The 16,514-nt window shown below is 48.7% G+C and overlaps 1 protein-coding gene across 1 annotated transcript in view; it reads right to left on the bottom strand.

Moving 5' to 3' along the window:
- TELO2 (telomere maintenance 2) overlaps positions 1–16,514 on the bottom strand; it is a 603,857-nt gene that overhangs the window by 42,080 nt on the left and 545,263 nt on the right. Inside the window, exon 19 of the mRNA XM_086941299.1 lies at positions 15,103–15,167. Coding sequence (XP_086797425.1) covers positions 15,103–15,167 — 65 coding nt within the window. The remainder of the gene's footprint in view (positions 1–15,102; positions 15,168–16,514) is intronic.

Below are 16,514 nucleotides of genomic sequence, written 5' to 3'. Positions count from 1 at the left end.
TGACCTTCCTGACATCTTAGTATGAGACGAGGAGTGCGGGTTCCACAACCATTCTCGGGTCCTTCCTCTCGAACAAGAAATGGAGTGATGCGGAGCAGAGTGCCGGGCCTCCAAAAGCTTTCAGGACCACTCCCGAAAGACCTTCGGATTCATGACCTGGTATACGGAGCAAGACTTTGGGTCGTGGTCGTGCTCCAGCACCAGAGGCATACGAGGTGCGGATCCATGATGGACATCATCCAATGACAGGAGCTGCAGTACTTGAAGCCGGTCCTACGCTGGGACATCCTCAACACACCAGGAGTCCAAGACTCGAAAAGGAAGTCGACAAAAGTTAAAAAAAATAAAAGCGAGCCAAAAAACGGCTAAGCGGTAGCTGTCTGGGATCTGCTGGTACAGGAAAAGAAAGAACTGAAGCACAAGTTACTTACCTTCGGTAACAATATATCTGTAAATAACAGTAGTTAGTATTAGATTCCTTACCTTAGAATATCCCCAGGCCTCAGACTGGATCCGGAAACTTTTGCGTAGCAGTACCCCTGCCCGTCGGTGGGTGTCGTCTGCGGCTCCGCGTCCGTCGTCGGCGTCGTTGGCGCCAGGATGACATCGCCGGAGTACTTAGACGCCCTCGCGCGCTGACGTCAGTTCTTATACACAGCTTTTCCGCGCCAGAAACGCAGAGCCATCATAAAAACCAACACTGGTGCCATGAAACTAGGGCCCTGAAAGGGGATGACCTTAACCCTAGATATCGGTTCGCAGAACGGGGAGGATGGGCGGGGCGGTAAGGAATCTAATACTAACTACTGTTTCTTACAGATATATCGTTACCGAAGGTAAGTAACTTGTGCATCTGAAAGAAACAGGTTAGTATTAGATTCATTACCTTAGAATAGATACCCCAGCAATACCAACCCCGGTGGTGGGTCTGCGGACCAATAATCTCACCAGAAAATCCTGGACTTGGCTTTCCAGGCAGTAGTGTCTTGCGAACGTGTGCAGAGTGGCCCATTTAGCTGCTTGACAGATGTCCTGCAAGGGGACTCCCCGGCCCAGGGCAGTAGTAGCCGCCGTGGCCCGAGTGGAATGGTCTCTCAGCCCAACAGGAGGCTCCTTTTTAGCCAAAAAGTAACATACCTTGATGCACAACACGGCCCACCGAGAGATGGTGCACTTGTGCACCGCCCGACCTTTCTTAGCGCCCACGTAACCAACAAAGAGTTGGTCATCCACCCGGAACTGGCGGGTGCGATCCAAGAATGAGAGCGCACGTTTTGGGTCCAGACGGTGGAGCCGCTCTTCCTCTTTAGAGAGATGCAGAGGCGGAAAGAAGGTGGGCAAGGGGATGGACTGTCCGATGTGGAAGGCTGTGACTACTTTGAGCAGGAAAGAGGGTCTTGTCCGCAACACAACCTTGTCCGGATGGATAGAAAGGAAGGGAGGTTTGGATGAAAGAGCCTGGAGCTCACTCACTCTCCTGGCAGAGGTGATGGCAACCAGGAAAGCAGTCTTAAGGGTAAGAAGACGGAGAGGACAGTTATGAATTGGCTCGAAGGGAGCGCACATCAGAAAAGTAAGTACAAGGTTCATGTCCCACTGAGGCATCATGAAAGGAACAGGGGGAAACATATTAGTGATGCGCTTTAAGAATCTGTTAACAACCAGGGACTTGTACAAAGAAGGCTGATCAGGTAGCCTTGAGAAGGCAGAAAGGGCAGAAAGGTAGACCTTGATAGTGCCCAGAGCAGAGCCCTGCTGGGCAAGAGAAAGAAGGAAGAGGAGAACCTCAGAAAGAGGGGCAGAAAGGGGATCCACAGCCTTTTCTGTGCACCATGCCACAAACTTGTTCCACCTGCAGGCGTATATCGACTTTGTGGAGGGACGCCTGGCTGCCAGAATTACATCACAAACTTCAGGAGGCAAGGCCTCAACTGTTGCCACTCAATCTCCAAGCATGGAGGTGGAGACTGGACAGGTTCGGGTGGAGGACCGTCCCCTGCTGCTGCGACAGAAGGTCCTCCTGAAGAGGCAGACGAATCAGGGGATCAACAGACATACTGAGTAGCTCGGGATACCAGTATCTTCGTGCCCAGTTCAGAGCCACAAGGATGACTTGGGCCCGGTCATGCCTGATCTTCTTCAGCACTCTGGGCAGAAGTGGTATAGGCGGAAAGGCGTACAACAGACCGCAGCTCCACTCGCGACGAAAAGCGTCTCTGAGCGAGTGCCGCCTTGGAAATTCCAACGCGCAGAACTGATGACATTACGCGTTCTCTTCTGTGGGGAATAGATCTAACCAAGGCTCTCCCCACTGCTGAAAGAGGCATTGCGCCACGTCCGAGTTCAACGCCATTCGTGATCCATCATGCACCGACTGCTGAGTTCGTCCGCCCTGGCGTTCAGGGAACCTGCCAGGTGTTGAACCACCAGGGTCACGCCCTGATGTTCCAGCCACTGCCAGAGGCGCAGAGCCTCCTGGCATAGGGTCCACGACCCCACACCGCCCTGTTTGTTGCAGTACCACATGGCGGTGGTGTTGTCCTACACCACACTCCCCCGGACAGAGGGGAGGAATGCCTTCAGTGCAAGCCGGATCGCCCGCAGCTCCAGAAGGTTGATGTGGAGCCGGGACTCCGCCGGAGACCAGAGGTCTCTGATCTCCGCCTCTCCCACGTGACCTCCCTAGCCCTGGAGGGACGCATCGGTCACAACTACGTGCTCCGGTTGGGGTAGGGAGAGGGATCTGCTGCTGAACCAATCGCGGTCCGTGAGCCACCACTGCAACTGTCTTGCAGTGCCCTCCGAGATCAAGACATGGTTAAACAGGTTGCCCTGATGCTGAGTCCACTGAAACTTCAGGTCCTACTGCAGAGCCCGCATCCGCCACCTGGCGTGATGCACCAGAAGGATGCAGGAGGCCATCAGCCACAAAAGCTGCAGGGTCAACCTGACCGAGACTCGGGATAACGGCTGAAAGATCGGAATCAGAGCCTGAATATCCCGAGCCCGCTGCTCGGGAGAATAAACCCAAAACTGCGTCGAGTCCAGAACCGCTCCGATGAAGAGGAGCTTCTGAGAGGGACACAGGTGTGACTTCGGCACATTGATGGAGAACCCCAGCAGGTGCAGGAGGTCGGCCGTAGTCTGGAGGTGGCTGACGACTGTCTGGGGCGAGCCCGCCTTCAACAACCAGTCGTCGAGGTAGGGGAAGACTTAAAACCCCTAATCTGCGCAGATGAGCTGCGACCACCGCCATCACTTTCGTGAACACCAGAGGGGCGCTGGTAAGGCCAAAGGGGAGCACGGTAAACTGAAAGTGCTCGTGGCCTACCGTGAACCGCAGGTAACGCCGGTGGGCCGGCAGGACAGGGATATGAAAATAAGCGTCCTGCAAGTCCAACGCTACCATCCAGTCTCCTGAGTCCAGGGCAGCTAGGACCTGAGCTAGTGTCAGCATCTTGAACTTCTCCTGCCGGAGGAAGCCGTTGACGTTCCGCAGGTCCAAGATAGAGCTTAAGCCCCCTTTGCCCTTCTTGGGTACCAGAAAGTAGTGAGAGTAACAACCACACCCTACTTCTGGCCCAGGAACGCGCTCGATGGCCTCCTTTGCCAAGAAGGCCGTAACTTCCTCTCGTAGAAGTGTCTAGTGATCCCCCGACACGCGGTGGTACTGCGGTGGCATGGCTGGAGGGGTCGCCTCGAAGGGGAGGGAGTAGCCCCTTAGGAGGATTTGCAGCACCCACCTGTCCGATGTGAGAGTGCGCCAGTGGAGGTGGTGATGGCGAACCCTGCGCCCCACTGGCATCACATGGGCCTGAACGCTCGGACTAGGAAGGTTTTGAGGCGGATGCTGCAGGGTCAGGTGTGGACTGGCCTCGCCGTTGTCCCCGACCGCCGCCACGGCAGTTTCCACATCCGCCACTGCGCTGGACGGTAGTCTGTGGCCCGTGGCTGTCAGGACACGTGTGGGGGCGCACCTTCCTTGGCGGAGCGAAAAGCAGCCGTTTGCTGGCGCGGGTCAGAGAGGCCCAAGGACTTGGCCGTAGCCCTGGAGTCCTTAAAGCGCTCAAGCGCATGGTCTGCCTTGTCACCAAAGAGGCGACGACCATCAAACGGCATATCCATAAGGGTGTTCTGGACACCAGCCGAAAAGTTGGCGGACCTCAACCAGGCGTGGCGACGAATCGCCACCGTTGTTGCCATCGCTTTGCCCAGTGAGTCCGTGGTATCCAGTCCACACTGGATGAAGTACCGTGCTGCATCTTGACCCTCCGCAAGGGCTTGGGTGAGTTTAGTCTGGACCTCCGCCGGACATTGTGGCAGCACGTCCGCGACCGTGTCCCACAGAGAGTGGGTGTAAAGGCCCAAGAGGCACGCAGTGTTGACTGACCGCAGCCCCAAACTCAGGGAGGAGAATACCTTTTTCCCGTATTGCTCGTACCTCTTGGATTACCGATCGGGGGGAGCCGTCTGGAATGTGGTCTGGGAGTTAGAGGCCTGGATGACCAGGTTCTCGGGGGTGGGGTGGGTGGACAGGAAGCAAGGGTCACCCGGAGCCGGGCGGTGGCGTCTGGCCACGTTCCTATCTACAGGCTGACCTGTAGTGGGCTTGGACCAGGTGCCAAGAAGAACGTCAGACATGGCCTCATTAAACGGCAGCAGAGGCTCGGCCGAGCTTGCCTGTGGTTTAAGGACCTCAGTGAGGAGGTTAGTCCTCACGGCCGCTACGGTGAGCTCCAGGCCCAAGGCCTTGGCCGCCCGCGTCAGAACCACACTGTAGATAGCCCCCTCCTCCCTAGCCATGGTAGGAGGGGAGACAAAACCAATGTCCGGCGAGGTGTCCAGACCACTGGCTTCCCCTAGCTCACCTGTCCAGTCCTGATAAGACTGGCACTCCTGTGCCAGAGGGTCCTCAGACCGTTCCCAATCCCCCCCACCCATCTCCTGAGAATCAGGACCAAAGGATGGGGCTGGGTCATAGAAGTAGAAATCTCCCATCGGCGTTGAGAGCGGCGCCGGGCTGGAACGAATCGAGGGAAGGATCGGGGATGGCGCCACCCGGAGGCGGCGCCGGGGGTGACACCCTGGGGGCCGGCGCCGGCGAGGTCGTGAGGTCGATCCGCGACGACCCGGATCCGGACCCGGATCCTGCGGGGGCCTGCGGCGCCGGGACCGAAGTCACCGGCGGCGTCGGGACCGAAGCACCCGACGGCATCGGGGCCGAAGCGCCTGACCCACTGGGACCCCCATTCGGGGCCGCTGGGCCCGAAGGCGCCGCGGAGCCCGACGGAGGAGTGAGCGACCTCATGGCCGTGAGGAAGGCCTCGATCTCCTCCGGCGTTGCGTTCTGCCCAGGGACCGACGGGTATGAAGCAGGCCGCGGCGGCTACGGTGGAGCCGCGAGGGCGGTGTCGCCCGAACCCCCGGCCGCGTCACGCGAGCGTCGGGGGGGAGTCGGAAGAGCGATGACGTCTCTTCGACTTTTTGTGCTTACCTGAGTACTTCGAGCCCGAAGACCGAGGACGACTCCCGGAACTATAGAGGCTCCGACCCTGCGACCGGTCCCTCGACCTCCTCGTGGACCGGGACCTTGAGCGGCGTGGGCTGACTGCCGGAGCTCGAGTCGCTTGTGGGACCGCTCCCGCCTAGCTTTAGACGTCAGGGCTCGACAGTCGGAGCAGGCCTTGTCGTCGTGGTCGAGGCCCAGGCAATGAAGACACAGTCGGTGGGGGTCGGTAACCGACATCAGTCGGTCGCAGTCGGCGCAGGGTTTAAACCCGGGCATCCCTACCGGCACTGTCGGAGTCGCTAGACTTCAAAAAGGATAAAAAATGATCGAAAAAGTTTAGTCAAAAATTGACTAAGGGGTACCAGTTTTTCCGGATCTGCACTTGCTGGCCGGGAAAAAAGAACTGACGTCAGCGCGTGAGGGCGGCGTCTAAGTACTCCGGCTACGTCATCCCTGCGCCAACGACGCCGACGACGGACGCGTAGCCGCAGACGCCGCCTACCGACGCGCAGGGGTACTGCTACGCAAAAGTTTCCAGATCCAGTCTGACGCCTGGGGATATTCTAAGGTAAGGAATCTAATACTAACCTGTTTCCTTTTTTTTTATTTTTTATTTATTTATGCAAAAACACATGAGTCGGTTGGTACAACAACAAAGAAAAAAAGGAGACATTTTGTCGAGCAGATAAAAATTCAGATCATGTCATTTTGACACATACAATTACAAGAATAATATAAAAAAGAAATGAAGAAACACAAGAAAAAAACAGCTGTTAGGTATACATTTCATAAGGGCAGCCTCAATTAGATCCAGCAAAAATTATAAACAATCCCCTCAAATCTCCCCTTACATCTCCAAATAATTTGTAACTAATCCTCAAATCTGTTACCCAATCTTCCTTCTGCGGGAGCCCTTTAGAGCATACAGGCTGTGCTCCATATTGTGTACCGAAAAAAACAGAGACCGCCAAGCTTCAAAAGCAGGCGGTTCCTGTTGCAACCATGCAGATACAATACACAGCCTATACACTGCAGTCCCTAAGAGAATTAATTTAACATACTTCTTCAGAATGTTAGTGCTCAATGTGCCCATTTCAACACCCAATAATATCTGTGTTGCTGATAAATGTATCTGACTACTCACAATTGCCGAAATGCATTTTTCTATCTGAGACAATAAGGGAGCTAATACAGTGCATGTACAGAAAATGTGGACATCATCCGCTGAGACAAGCCCACAACGAAAGCATTTCCCTATTGCATCGCCCGACCATTTAGACACCTTGTCTGGGGTATAATCTAAATTATAGATTGATTTAAAATGTTGCGCCACCAACTTTGCAGACAGGAATAAGTCTTTAGCCATACCTAATGAAATTTCTATTTGAATGTCCTGTCTGCCTAGTTTAACGCACCATTTACTATTCTGTTGCTCTATATCGTTTTCTCTAGTGTCTAACATATGATTATATAGAACTCCAATCCTTGCCCCTTTCATAATGTCCTCGATCAAAGAATTCGGTTTAAAGTTACTCCCAATACATGGGTCTGAGGCTCAGCTATATTTGAATCAAATGGACAAACAGGCGAAAACTTAATTTCAACTACTGAACTCTTAGAAATAGGCTATAATGGACACGCTGCACCTTTGAGAGGGCGTTGGATTTGAGTTGTAATCTAAGAGGATGACTATGGGTGTTAAGAGGTGTAGGAGTTGCAACTTTGTTTTGTTCTTAGACAATAGGCTATAGCACATTATGGGCTTGTTCTCCCCCATCTAATTTTCTTTTAGGCAAATTCAATTCTGGAGTCAGCATTGGAAACTTAGTACAGGAATATTGAGTAGGCAATTGGTGTCCTGGGGTCAAGGGCCTGAATTTCTACAAATATGATGTAATGTTCGACTTAGTCGTAGATAGAGGCCTGATCCCTCCGACTATCTGTGTATGAGAGAAATACTATATGCATGATGTAATGCTGATTTGCTGGCTCTTGAAGTAGAATTTACGGGGGACACCCTGAAGAGGATATAATTAGCCTGAAGCAAGGCTGTTGATTGTGAGTGTGGAATGATTAAATCTGTGGGGGGAGAAGGGGAGTCATGATACGCAGTGAAGGCACTTCTGCATCGCAGAGGACATGGTCCTTAAGCCTCGTGAAGGGTGGTGGCGAGGGTGGTGTTGGGAGGGGAGGGGGTAAGGGGGGGAGTGGGGAAGTGGGGTGGAAAAAGAAAATAATACATGAGCTAGGGTTGGGAAGAAACTTGTATTTTGTTGCTGTCGGGGAGAAATTTGCGAAATTTAGCTGGATCAAAGATGCAAAATTTGAAGTGGCTAAATGGCAGGTAGGGGTTTAAGGGTGGGCACGCTGAATGTTAGGGGGCTGAAATCAGTGCAGAAAAGACGAAGAGTTGCACAGGAGATACGGGCTTTGCAATGTGATGTGATATATGCCTACAAGAGACCCACGTGGTTTGGTCTAAGAGACATCTGTTAACAGAACTGGGGTTCAATTTAATAGTATGCACTAAATATTCAGGGGCGGCCAGAGGAGTGGCAATTCTTGGTAAGAGTCATATAGCTACTACAGGGAGGATACAATCTGATAGGTTGGGACGCTGGGCGATAGCAGAATGTGTTGTGGGCAACACTAAAGTTACTGCGTGTGTGGTATATGGGGCAAATCTAGATGAAGCAGAAACTCTCAACTTTCTAAATGTAGAATTAGCAGCTTGGCCCACACCATTGATCAGGTGCGGTGATTTCAATATAAACCTAGCACCCAACGTGTTAAATAATGAGAAGGTGAGATATACTGGCAGGAAGCCGAGAGTATTCAAATCCCTACAGCAACTCTTGGAAGCTCATGGATTGGTGGATGCTTGGTCGGTTTTAAGGGGTGGGTCACCTGGGTACACTTTTTTTTCTTTTCCACATCGCACATTGGTTCGATTAGACTATTTTTTTGTTTCTATATTGATGTTAAATCAGGCTGCAATCCAAGTATATCCTAGAGTGACATCAGACCACGGGCCAGTTGTACTGACGCTATCTAGCATCATTTCTAGTGAACGTCCAGGACAGTTCTCTTTTGATCGCAAATTATTGACTGACCAATTTTTTATTGAACATATGAATGAGTGGATTGTATCTTTTTTTAACATCAATCGGGGGAGCAGTAATGAGGGTTGTGTGTGGGACTGTTTTAAGGCTGCCTTTCGTGGGGAGGTACTGAGTTTGGGTCTCTATAACCAAAAAAAGCAAGCAGCGGAAATAAAGGCACTCTACCAGGAGTTGATTACGGCCGAAGAGGCGCTCATAGTGGGGATACAGACAGGGATCAATATAGATGATGAGATTAATGAAGTAGCGCGTGTGAAGGCAAGGTTAAATCTGAGGTGGTCCCAGGAAGCAGCCAAAAATTTTTTTTGCTAAAAAACAAACCCATTATGAATACGGCGAGGCAAGTGGCAGATGTCTCGGCCAAAGAGTAAGAGCAAAATCGACAGCCCAGCGTATCGATGAGGTACTAGACCAGAAGGGTGACTCTGTGAAGGACGAGCAGGGTATCCTGGAGGTATTCAGGCAGTTTTATGAGACGCTATATCAGAGTGATGAGTATAATGGTGGTAATGCTGCATTATTGATTAGTCAATACTGTCTGAAGGATCTTTCGGATGATGACAGGGCAATGCTGGATGCGCCCATAACTTTGGAAGAACTAGAATTAGCAGTAAACGGGCTGCCTCTGGGAAAGGCTGCCGGTCCAGATAAATTACCTTTGGAAATATACAAAGCGTTTTTTATGCTTTTAAAAAAGGATCTCTTGGCAACAATGCTAGTAGCACAGAAAGGCTCAGCTCCCAAAACATGTCAAGAAGCAAATATAGTGGTATTTCACAAAAAGGGCAAGCCACTGAATTTACCGGGATCATATCGCCCTATACCGCTACTAAATGTAGATGGTAAAATATACTCGAAGATCTTAGCGAATAGACTTTCCATGGTTATCTCGGGTCTTGTATAAAAAACACAGCATGGGTTTATCCCTCAACGTAGCACTACTAATCATGTAGGACGAGTGATAACTTTACTTGACTATGCTAAGGCAACTAGGGAACCCTTTTGTTTAATTTTATTGGACGCCGAGAAGGCCTTCGACCGCGTGGCATGGTCTTTTTTGTGGGACAATTTGAAGGGTCGAGGTTTTGGTCCAGAGTTTATCAAATCAGTACAGGTCATGTATCAGCATCCGGTAGCCCGGATTAGTACCATGGGCTTGGAATCGGCCGCAGTACAAATTCGTAGGGGGACTAGGCAGGGGTGTCCCTGCTCCCCTTATTATTTGCTTTATACATTGAGCCTTTTTTAAGAATGTTGGACTCTAATATCCATATAATCCCGTTAAAGGTTCATATATACCAGGTTAAGGTGTTGGCATATGCTGACGATGTGGCAGTGGTCATGTCCAAACCCACGATGGCAATGCAGGCTATTGAGCAATTGGCGGTAGAATTTGGTAAATCGTCAGGATACAAGCTGAATTTGGCTAAAACCCAGCTACTCGGTATAAATATACCAAGCTACACTGATTCAAGATTATGTCAAGAGGTGGTATATTTGGGAGTTACGTTACGAGCTTGTACAACTTTTTTAGTTAAAGCTAATTGGGACCAGCTCCTAGAAGTTGTTCGGAAAAAATTAGATCAGGCAGAATGCTTATATCTCTCATTAGTGGGATGATGTAACCTATTAAAAATACTGATTCTCCCTCAAATTTTATATTTTTTCCGATGTATACCCCTAGAAGTTCCCAAGACAAGTTTAGAACAACTGCAGGCAATATGTATGCGCTTTTTGTGGTCCGGGGGGAAAGCACGAAGGGCTAGGCGCTTTATGATTCTGCCAAGAAATTTGGGGGGCTGGTCGGTACCAGACTTTACATTATATTACTACGCTTGTATGTTGCAAGGAATGGGAATTTTATTAACCGGCAAAGGTCCAGCAAGGCCTGCAGATTGTCCTTCGATTTATCAAATGCTGCTGGGGGTAAAAGTTAAAAATTGTCTATTTAAGCACCTAGAACAAAGCTATTACAAACGCACCCGTTTCAAGACAATGGTGGCTGCATACAAGGTCTGGCGTATAGTTAGGGGGCTACTGGGCCTCGGAAAAATAACGTGGTACACCCTATTGTCATCGTCGTTTTTCTTACCTGTAGATGTATGGGATAGAGTAGTATATAATTGGAGGGAGAAAAGGCATTAGAGTGGTGGGTGACCTGTATGATGCTAGTCATTTCAAATCTTTTTAACAACTACGAGAACAATATTTTCTCCCTAGAGAGCATTTCGTGAAATATCTACAGATTCGTAATTGTCTAACGTGTATTGGGAATACTAGCCTGTTTCCTTCAGATGTTTCGCGCATGTGCAATGTTTATATAGGTCCTGCGACCTCATCCCAGTGCCCACGACGGACGCAGAGCCGACCGGGGCCACCTACCGACATGCAGGAGTACTGCTGTTGAAAAATCTCTAAAATCCAGACACCTGGGGGAAATTCTAAGGTAAGAAATATATCAGATAAATGGATAAAAAAAGGTAGAAAATCAATCAGGTAAATGGATATAAAATCATACAGTTGGATTTCGAGGTTCACCCTCTGGATTTAGGTAAGTAGCAAGGCCAGTTCCAATGTTCCACCAGCGGATTCTCTGGAGCATACCGGATTCTGCTGGGAGCAGGGGTCTGAGATCATTGGTAGATGGTGCGCTACAAATAAGGGGGCGACCTGAAAACACATACTGCACAACAGAACTTAATGGTAAGTCTGAGGGGTCCAACTCAAGGAAGCAGGTTGCAAGGATCTTAGGACCACAGAAGCACAGCTGGTTCATCGCTACCCAAGCAGAGCAGGCTTGGTGCAGAGCAGATAGGTCAGCCAGGCGGCGAGTGTCAAGATGTCTTCATGGTCCGAGGCAGACCGGTTGCAGGTACATCTGGGCCACTCGTGAAGTGGGTCTCAGGGCTCTTGACGTCCCTTGACGGGTGTTTGCTTCCTGGGCAGGTGGAGTCCAAAGTGTGCTCTTCAGCTCGGTGTAGGCTGCAGGGTTTCCACTACCCCAGGTATTGGTATGGCATGACTCTAGTAGTTTCTGGTGTCTCCAAACTTGGTGGGGAGATAGATCTGATGGTCCAGAGCTGATGTACCTCTTTGTGCTTGAATGCTGCGTCAGAGTTCCCTGGAAGCAGCAAGTCGGTACATAGAACTCTGTGTGTTCAATGCCTGCAGTCCGAAGGGGAGTAGTTCCTCTACTCTAGGGGGTTCTCTGGCGATTAGCACTGAACTGAGGGTACTCGGTGTTCTTGGATTCCTCACAGCAGTAGAACAAGACAGTACACTACGATTGTCGAGTCCTGGAACAGCAGATAGGGTTTGGCTGCAAATTTCTACAGCAGGCCTTCTGTTCTAGGGTTAGCAGCTCTTCTTTGTCCATATCTTATTTGTATCCATCGAACCTGAAGTTCAGGTTCCAGGGCTACCACCTAAATACTAAATTTAAGGGTATTAAAGGGGGTGACAGGTAGTAGCCAATGAACTACCTACCTTTAGGGTGTCTACACTCTCTAAATTTCCACTTCCTATGGGAAGGGGAACCACCCTAGTCCTGATAGGTTAATTCCGTCCATCCCAAGATGGAGGAATTGGAAAAGTCACGCCCACATCACCTGCCCCACCTTAGGGGAGGAGCTGGCTGAAAGTGGATACACTTCCCAATTTAACTAATTTTCCCACCTGGCCTCTCACAAAATGTGGAGTAGGACAGGGGGTTGGAATCCTCAACTAGCTGGAGCTGCCTGGGTTGCATTTCAAAGGCGGCATTTCCATTAAAGCTTCCTGACCTGGGGAAGGTGTGAAGCACCTCCGCCCAGAGCAGGCTTTGTTCCTGGATTCTGAGAGTGCTGACTTTCACATCATGAGATGATAAACATGTCTGGTGGTAGCAGGCTGGCTATGACTAGTCTGAGACAACACCAGTGCTTGGAAGGTTTACAGGGGACCCTCTGAGATGTATCCTGTGTGCATTTATTAATAAATCTCACACTTGTGTAAGTGAGGATTAATTAAGATAAGATAATAGGTCCAAACATCTTAGGTGACAGTGAAGCCATCATGGAGCTAGGAATTGGTATAGTGATGAAGATTATAGAGCTAATGAGACTGAGAAGCTGCGTGTTTCAGGATGGGGACCAAAATCCACAATCTAAAGTTATTAGAAGAAAAAAGGAGAAAGAGTAAGTATTAAAGAGGGATGAAAGTGAGAGAGGAGAGTCAATAATTTGAGAGGTGAAGAAGAGATGGAGGGGGAGTTTTTGAAATTACTTTATCATTTTTTGCATGAATAAATATGGAGAAAAGACAGTAAAAGAGAGCATGACCACCAAGTGACTGCTAGCCATGGACATCCACGGACACTCCCCTTCATCCCCAGTGACACCAAACAATAGTAAAAGTGAATCTAATGTTTGGGACAGACAAGTAATTTTCCAAACCATAATCAATAGCTCGCCTTAGTGAGTCTCGATTTGAGAACAAAACCACCATAAGTGAGCAAGTGTACCATTCTAGACCCTTCCTGCATTGATCAGAGCTGGCATGCGTAACACTCTACCTGTAAGGGACCATATACCAGTGCATAAAGATCTTATCAGCATTCACCTAATAATGTACACATACAGATGTGAGAGGATGTGGCCTGTCAGCTAGGGTGGTCGACCTAAAATCCGGGAACCGGGTTCGAGTCTCGGCAAGGACACGAACCATCCTACGTTTCTGGGCAAATCACATGCCTAACAAAAATGAGAGTGTCCTCATGTAATGTGGCTGGTGCGCATGTAAAGCGTTCTGATACCCGATACCTTTGGGTCAAGATTGCGCTATGTAAAACTATGCTTAAAAAAAAAATTGTTAGTTGTCTTAAACAAAATGATCGACCAGGTATCCTCACAAAATGGACATTAATAATTTTTCCTCCATTGTTGCCCTGTACCTCTGAAACTTGGAAGATATAATAGAGCTGGATCTCTTGTATAGCAATGAGCTGCCTTTCTTTATCAGACACCTGTCAAAAACTTCCTCTATGTAAGGTGCCTCCCTTGAGTCGCCATTTTTTACAACAGGGGTATCCACCCAATGTTTCAAAATATATCCTGCTGCACACTGAAAAAAGCAGGGTTCCTGGTCTTTCACAGCACCTGGTCTTAAAGGTATCTACACACTAATGGCCTCTCAACTCCACATGTTGCGAATTTGTTGTCAATAATTCCCTGGGGGGGGGGGGGTGGGGGGGGGTTTCTGGATTGCGGGCCAAGGGGGTCGGGAGAAAGGAAAGCTTGTTATTATCTCATGATGAGAAACCCTATAACAGTTATCCAATAGGGTAGCAGTTATAGATGGGGTGCCACGTGTGACTGTAAATTCATGGGGAAAGGCAAAGGGAATGACAATCTAAAATCTGAATATTCTTCCCTGATTTAGGCCCATGGCTTAGTCATGACTGGGTTGTTCGTTACAGAGCTGGACGAACTTGCACCACCAGAATATAATAGCCTACATGTGGGAAACGTAATCAGCCATCGCCAGTTCCCCGACAAATGGTTCATTTCCTGACTTTCTTTCTTTTCCCATCCCACTGAAAAGATACAAACTTTTTGTGTGTGTGTTTTATTGTTCCACTTGAGGTCCATAGGGGTAGGGACTGGCTCTTGTACAAAATTCTCATGTGAATGTTCATTTTCAAGCACGCTATCCTTCAGAACCACAAGACCTTCAGCTTGCCCCACCCGTGTAAACCTTATGCGTTCCGAGTATTGAAGAAGGAGACAGAAAGTGGCAGCTATTGGATGCTTGAAAATGAGAGAAGAAACTGGTATTTATTGGAATAATTAAGATGAGTGCTACTGAATGAAATGTGAGACAGAGAGAGGTTGAGTTAGTGGAGACATTGAGAACGATAGCATGAGGGGAGGGAAGGGGATGCTAAAGGCAGAGAGTGTTTTGGAGGGATTGAGAGGAACAGAGATGCATTACCATTGAGAGAGTAGGGTTTAGAAATGGAAAACCATCTCAAAACACATTATACACAGGGTGTTTTTCCTACAGGCCACAATGTTCAAAGTCATGAAGGCGAACACCCCATTCTTAACATATCAAAACTATGCCTAATAAAAATATTAATAAGAATCTATCACTTGTAACACTGACTAACTATATATATCTCTGAAAACATATTAGTTCACAAAGTGCTGTTGCCCAAAAGTAAAATTCATCAGAATGAACTCAAGATAGCTACTCTTTTTGAGCTGTAATTTCTACTTTCCATGGCAAGTTGAGCAACCCAGAGCTCTACAGAGATACAGGCCCTGAATGAGGACATAGGAGAAAGTATCAGCATGACTACAGTGTAGCAGCTGAACGCAGGGAGGCTGGGATCACTGACTGTGCTGGCCCATGGCACTACACTGCTCACAACTAGAAAGAAGAACTGTGGCAACAGCAAAAGCAAACAATGGAAAGGCAAAAATAACTCACGTGTCTGCATGGAAACGTAGAGACCAGACAAACTCCAGCAAGGCCTTACCCATGAGTGGTGCCACCTGCAAAACAATTATAAAAAGCATTCTTTCATTGTATAACGTTTAACTCATTCTATTCAACAAAAGCAAAGGGGTTCAAGTGAATATTCCGCAGGGCAGCCATCCAGGGAATTAATTTACACAATTCATGGAATTTACATCATTCCCATGAAACATGGACATCTTCAAAATGGGGTCTAGAAGGAAAAGTTACACATCTATAATGTTAGTTCTCCCACATAGTTATCTGCCTTCATTAATATACACTAAATTGCCAACTACTAACAGAAAACAGAAACACTTAACAACAGCGACATTAAGTGTTTTGTACAGTAGAATACTTTATGGAAAGAAACCTTTCTACGCAATACTTTATGTGAAGGCACATTCCCCTCTTTTGTACAAAAAACAGTATTGAGAAAACCACAAATAAACAGGCTGAAGAAAATCGTTACGAATTGCAAGTTAAATAGTTCCATTCTTCCAAGGGATAAACCAGAACAGAAAAAAGAAGTGAAATAGACTAAATCCAGTCTGGGAGGTGGTCACACCTCCCTGTGACAGGATACCTATTTTTCTGCCTTCCCCTGCTCGAGCTTGGCTCAGCAGCAGGAGGGCAGAATCGTGTCTCTGATTGGCAGCAGCCATATTGTGCTGCCCAGGTCTAGAAGACTGGTACCTGTAGCACTGAGAGCCTAACGGAGACCTGTTCCAGTGCTTGGAATCATACCTCCCACACCGTTTAAGGGGAGGGGGTATGGTTCCAACATCTTAAGGGAGAAAGCAGAGAGACTGTGGTCCTGATTAGCAGGATCCCAGTCAGACTAGTCAAAAACAGCATTACGTCAAGCAAAAAGTGGAGGCAACCCTGCCGAAGGATCCTACCGTTCTACATGGTCAAACACTGTTCATACATGCATGCCATAACCTAGACCTTACCTCACAGATTGCAGGCTTTTTGGACTGGGAGGGGCACCCAAGGTGCTACCCGCTTAAGTGGTAAAGGACTACTGCATGTGTGATGTATGTGTTCCCGTGAGTGGTACGATACATAGGAGTTTGTGAGAGTGTGCAAGGATGTATGTGTGGCTGTGAGCAGCATAGTATATGGAAGCCTGTATGTTCCATATTGAAGACACAGGGATATTTGAGGAAGGTGAATGTCGGTGGAGACAACCCCCCGACAGATTTGTGGATTGTTACATTTCTGAGCCCTGGGTTGGACACACACTGGAGGAAGGTAGAGTCAGGCTCTCCTGTCCACTTTAAAAGGGCTCTTTGATTCTGGAAAGGTCCCTGGTCAGTGGGGTCTAGACACATCTCAGGAAGGAGATGGGAGTAAGGTAATCATATAAAGTAAGCTTCATA

The sequence above is a fragment of the Lissotriton vulgaris genome, chromosome 10 (genome assembly GCF_964263255.1).
Source record: "Lissotriton vulgaris chromosome 10, aLisVul1.2, whole genome shotgun sequence".
Classification (NCBI taxonomy): domain Eukaryota; kingdom Metazoa; phylum Chordata; class Amphibia; order Caudata; family Salamandridae; genus Lissotriton; species Lissotriton vulgaris.
This window is presented reverse-complemented; position numbering and strand designations above follow the sequence as displayed.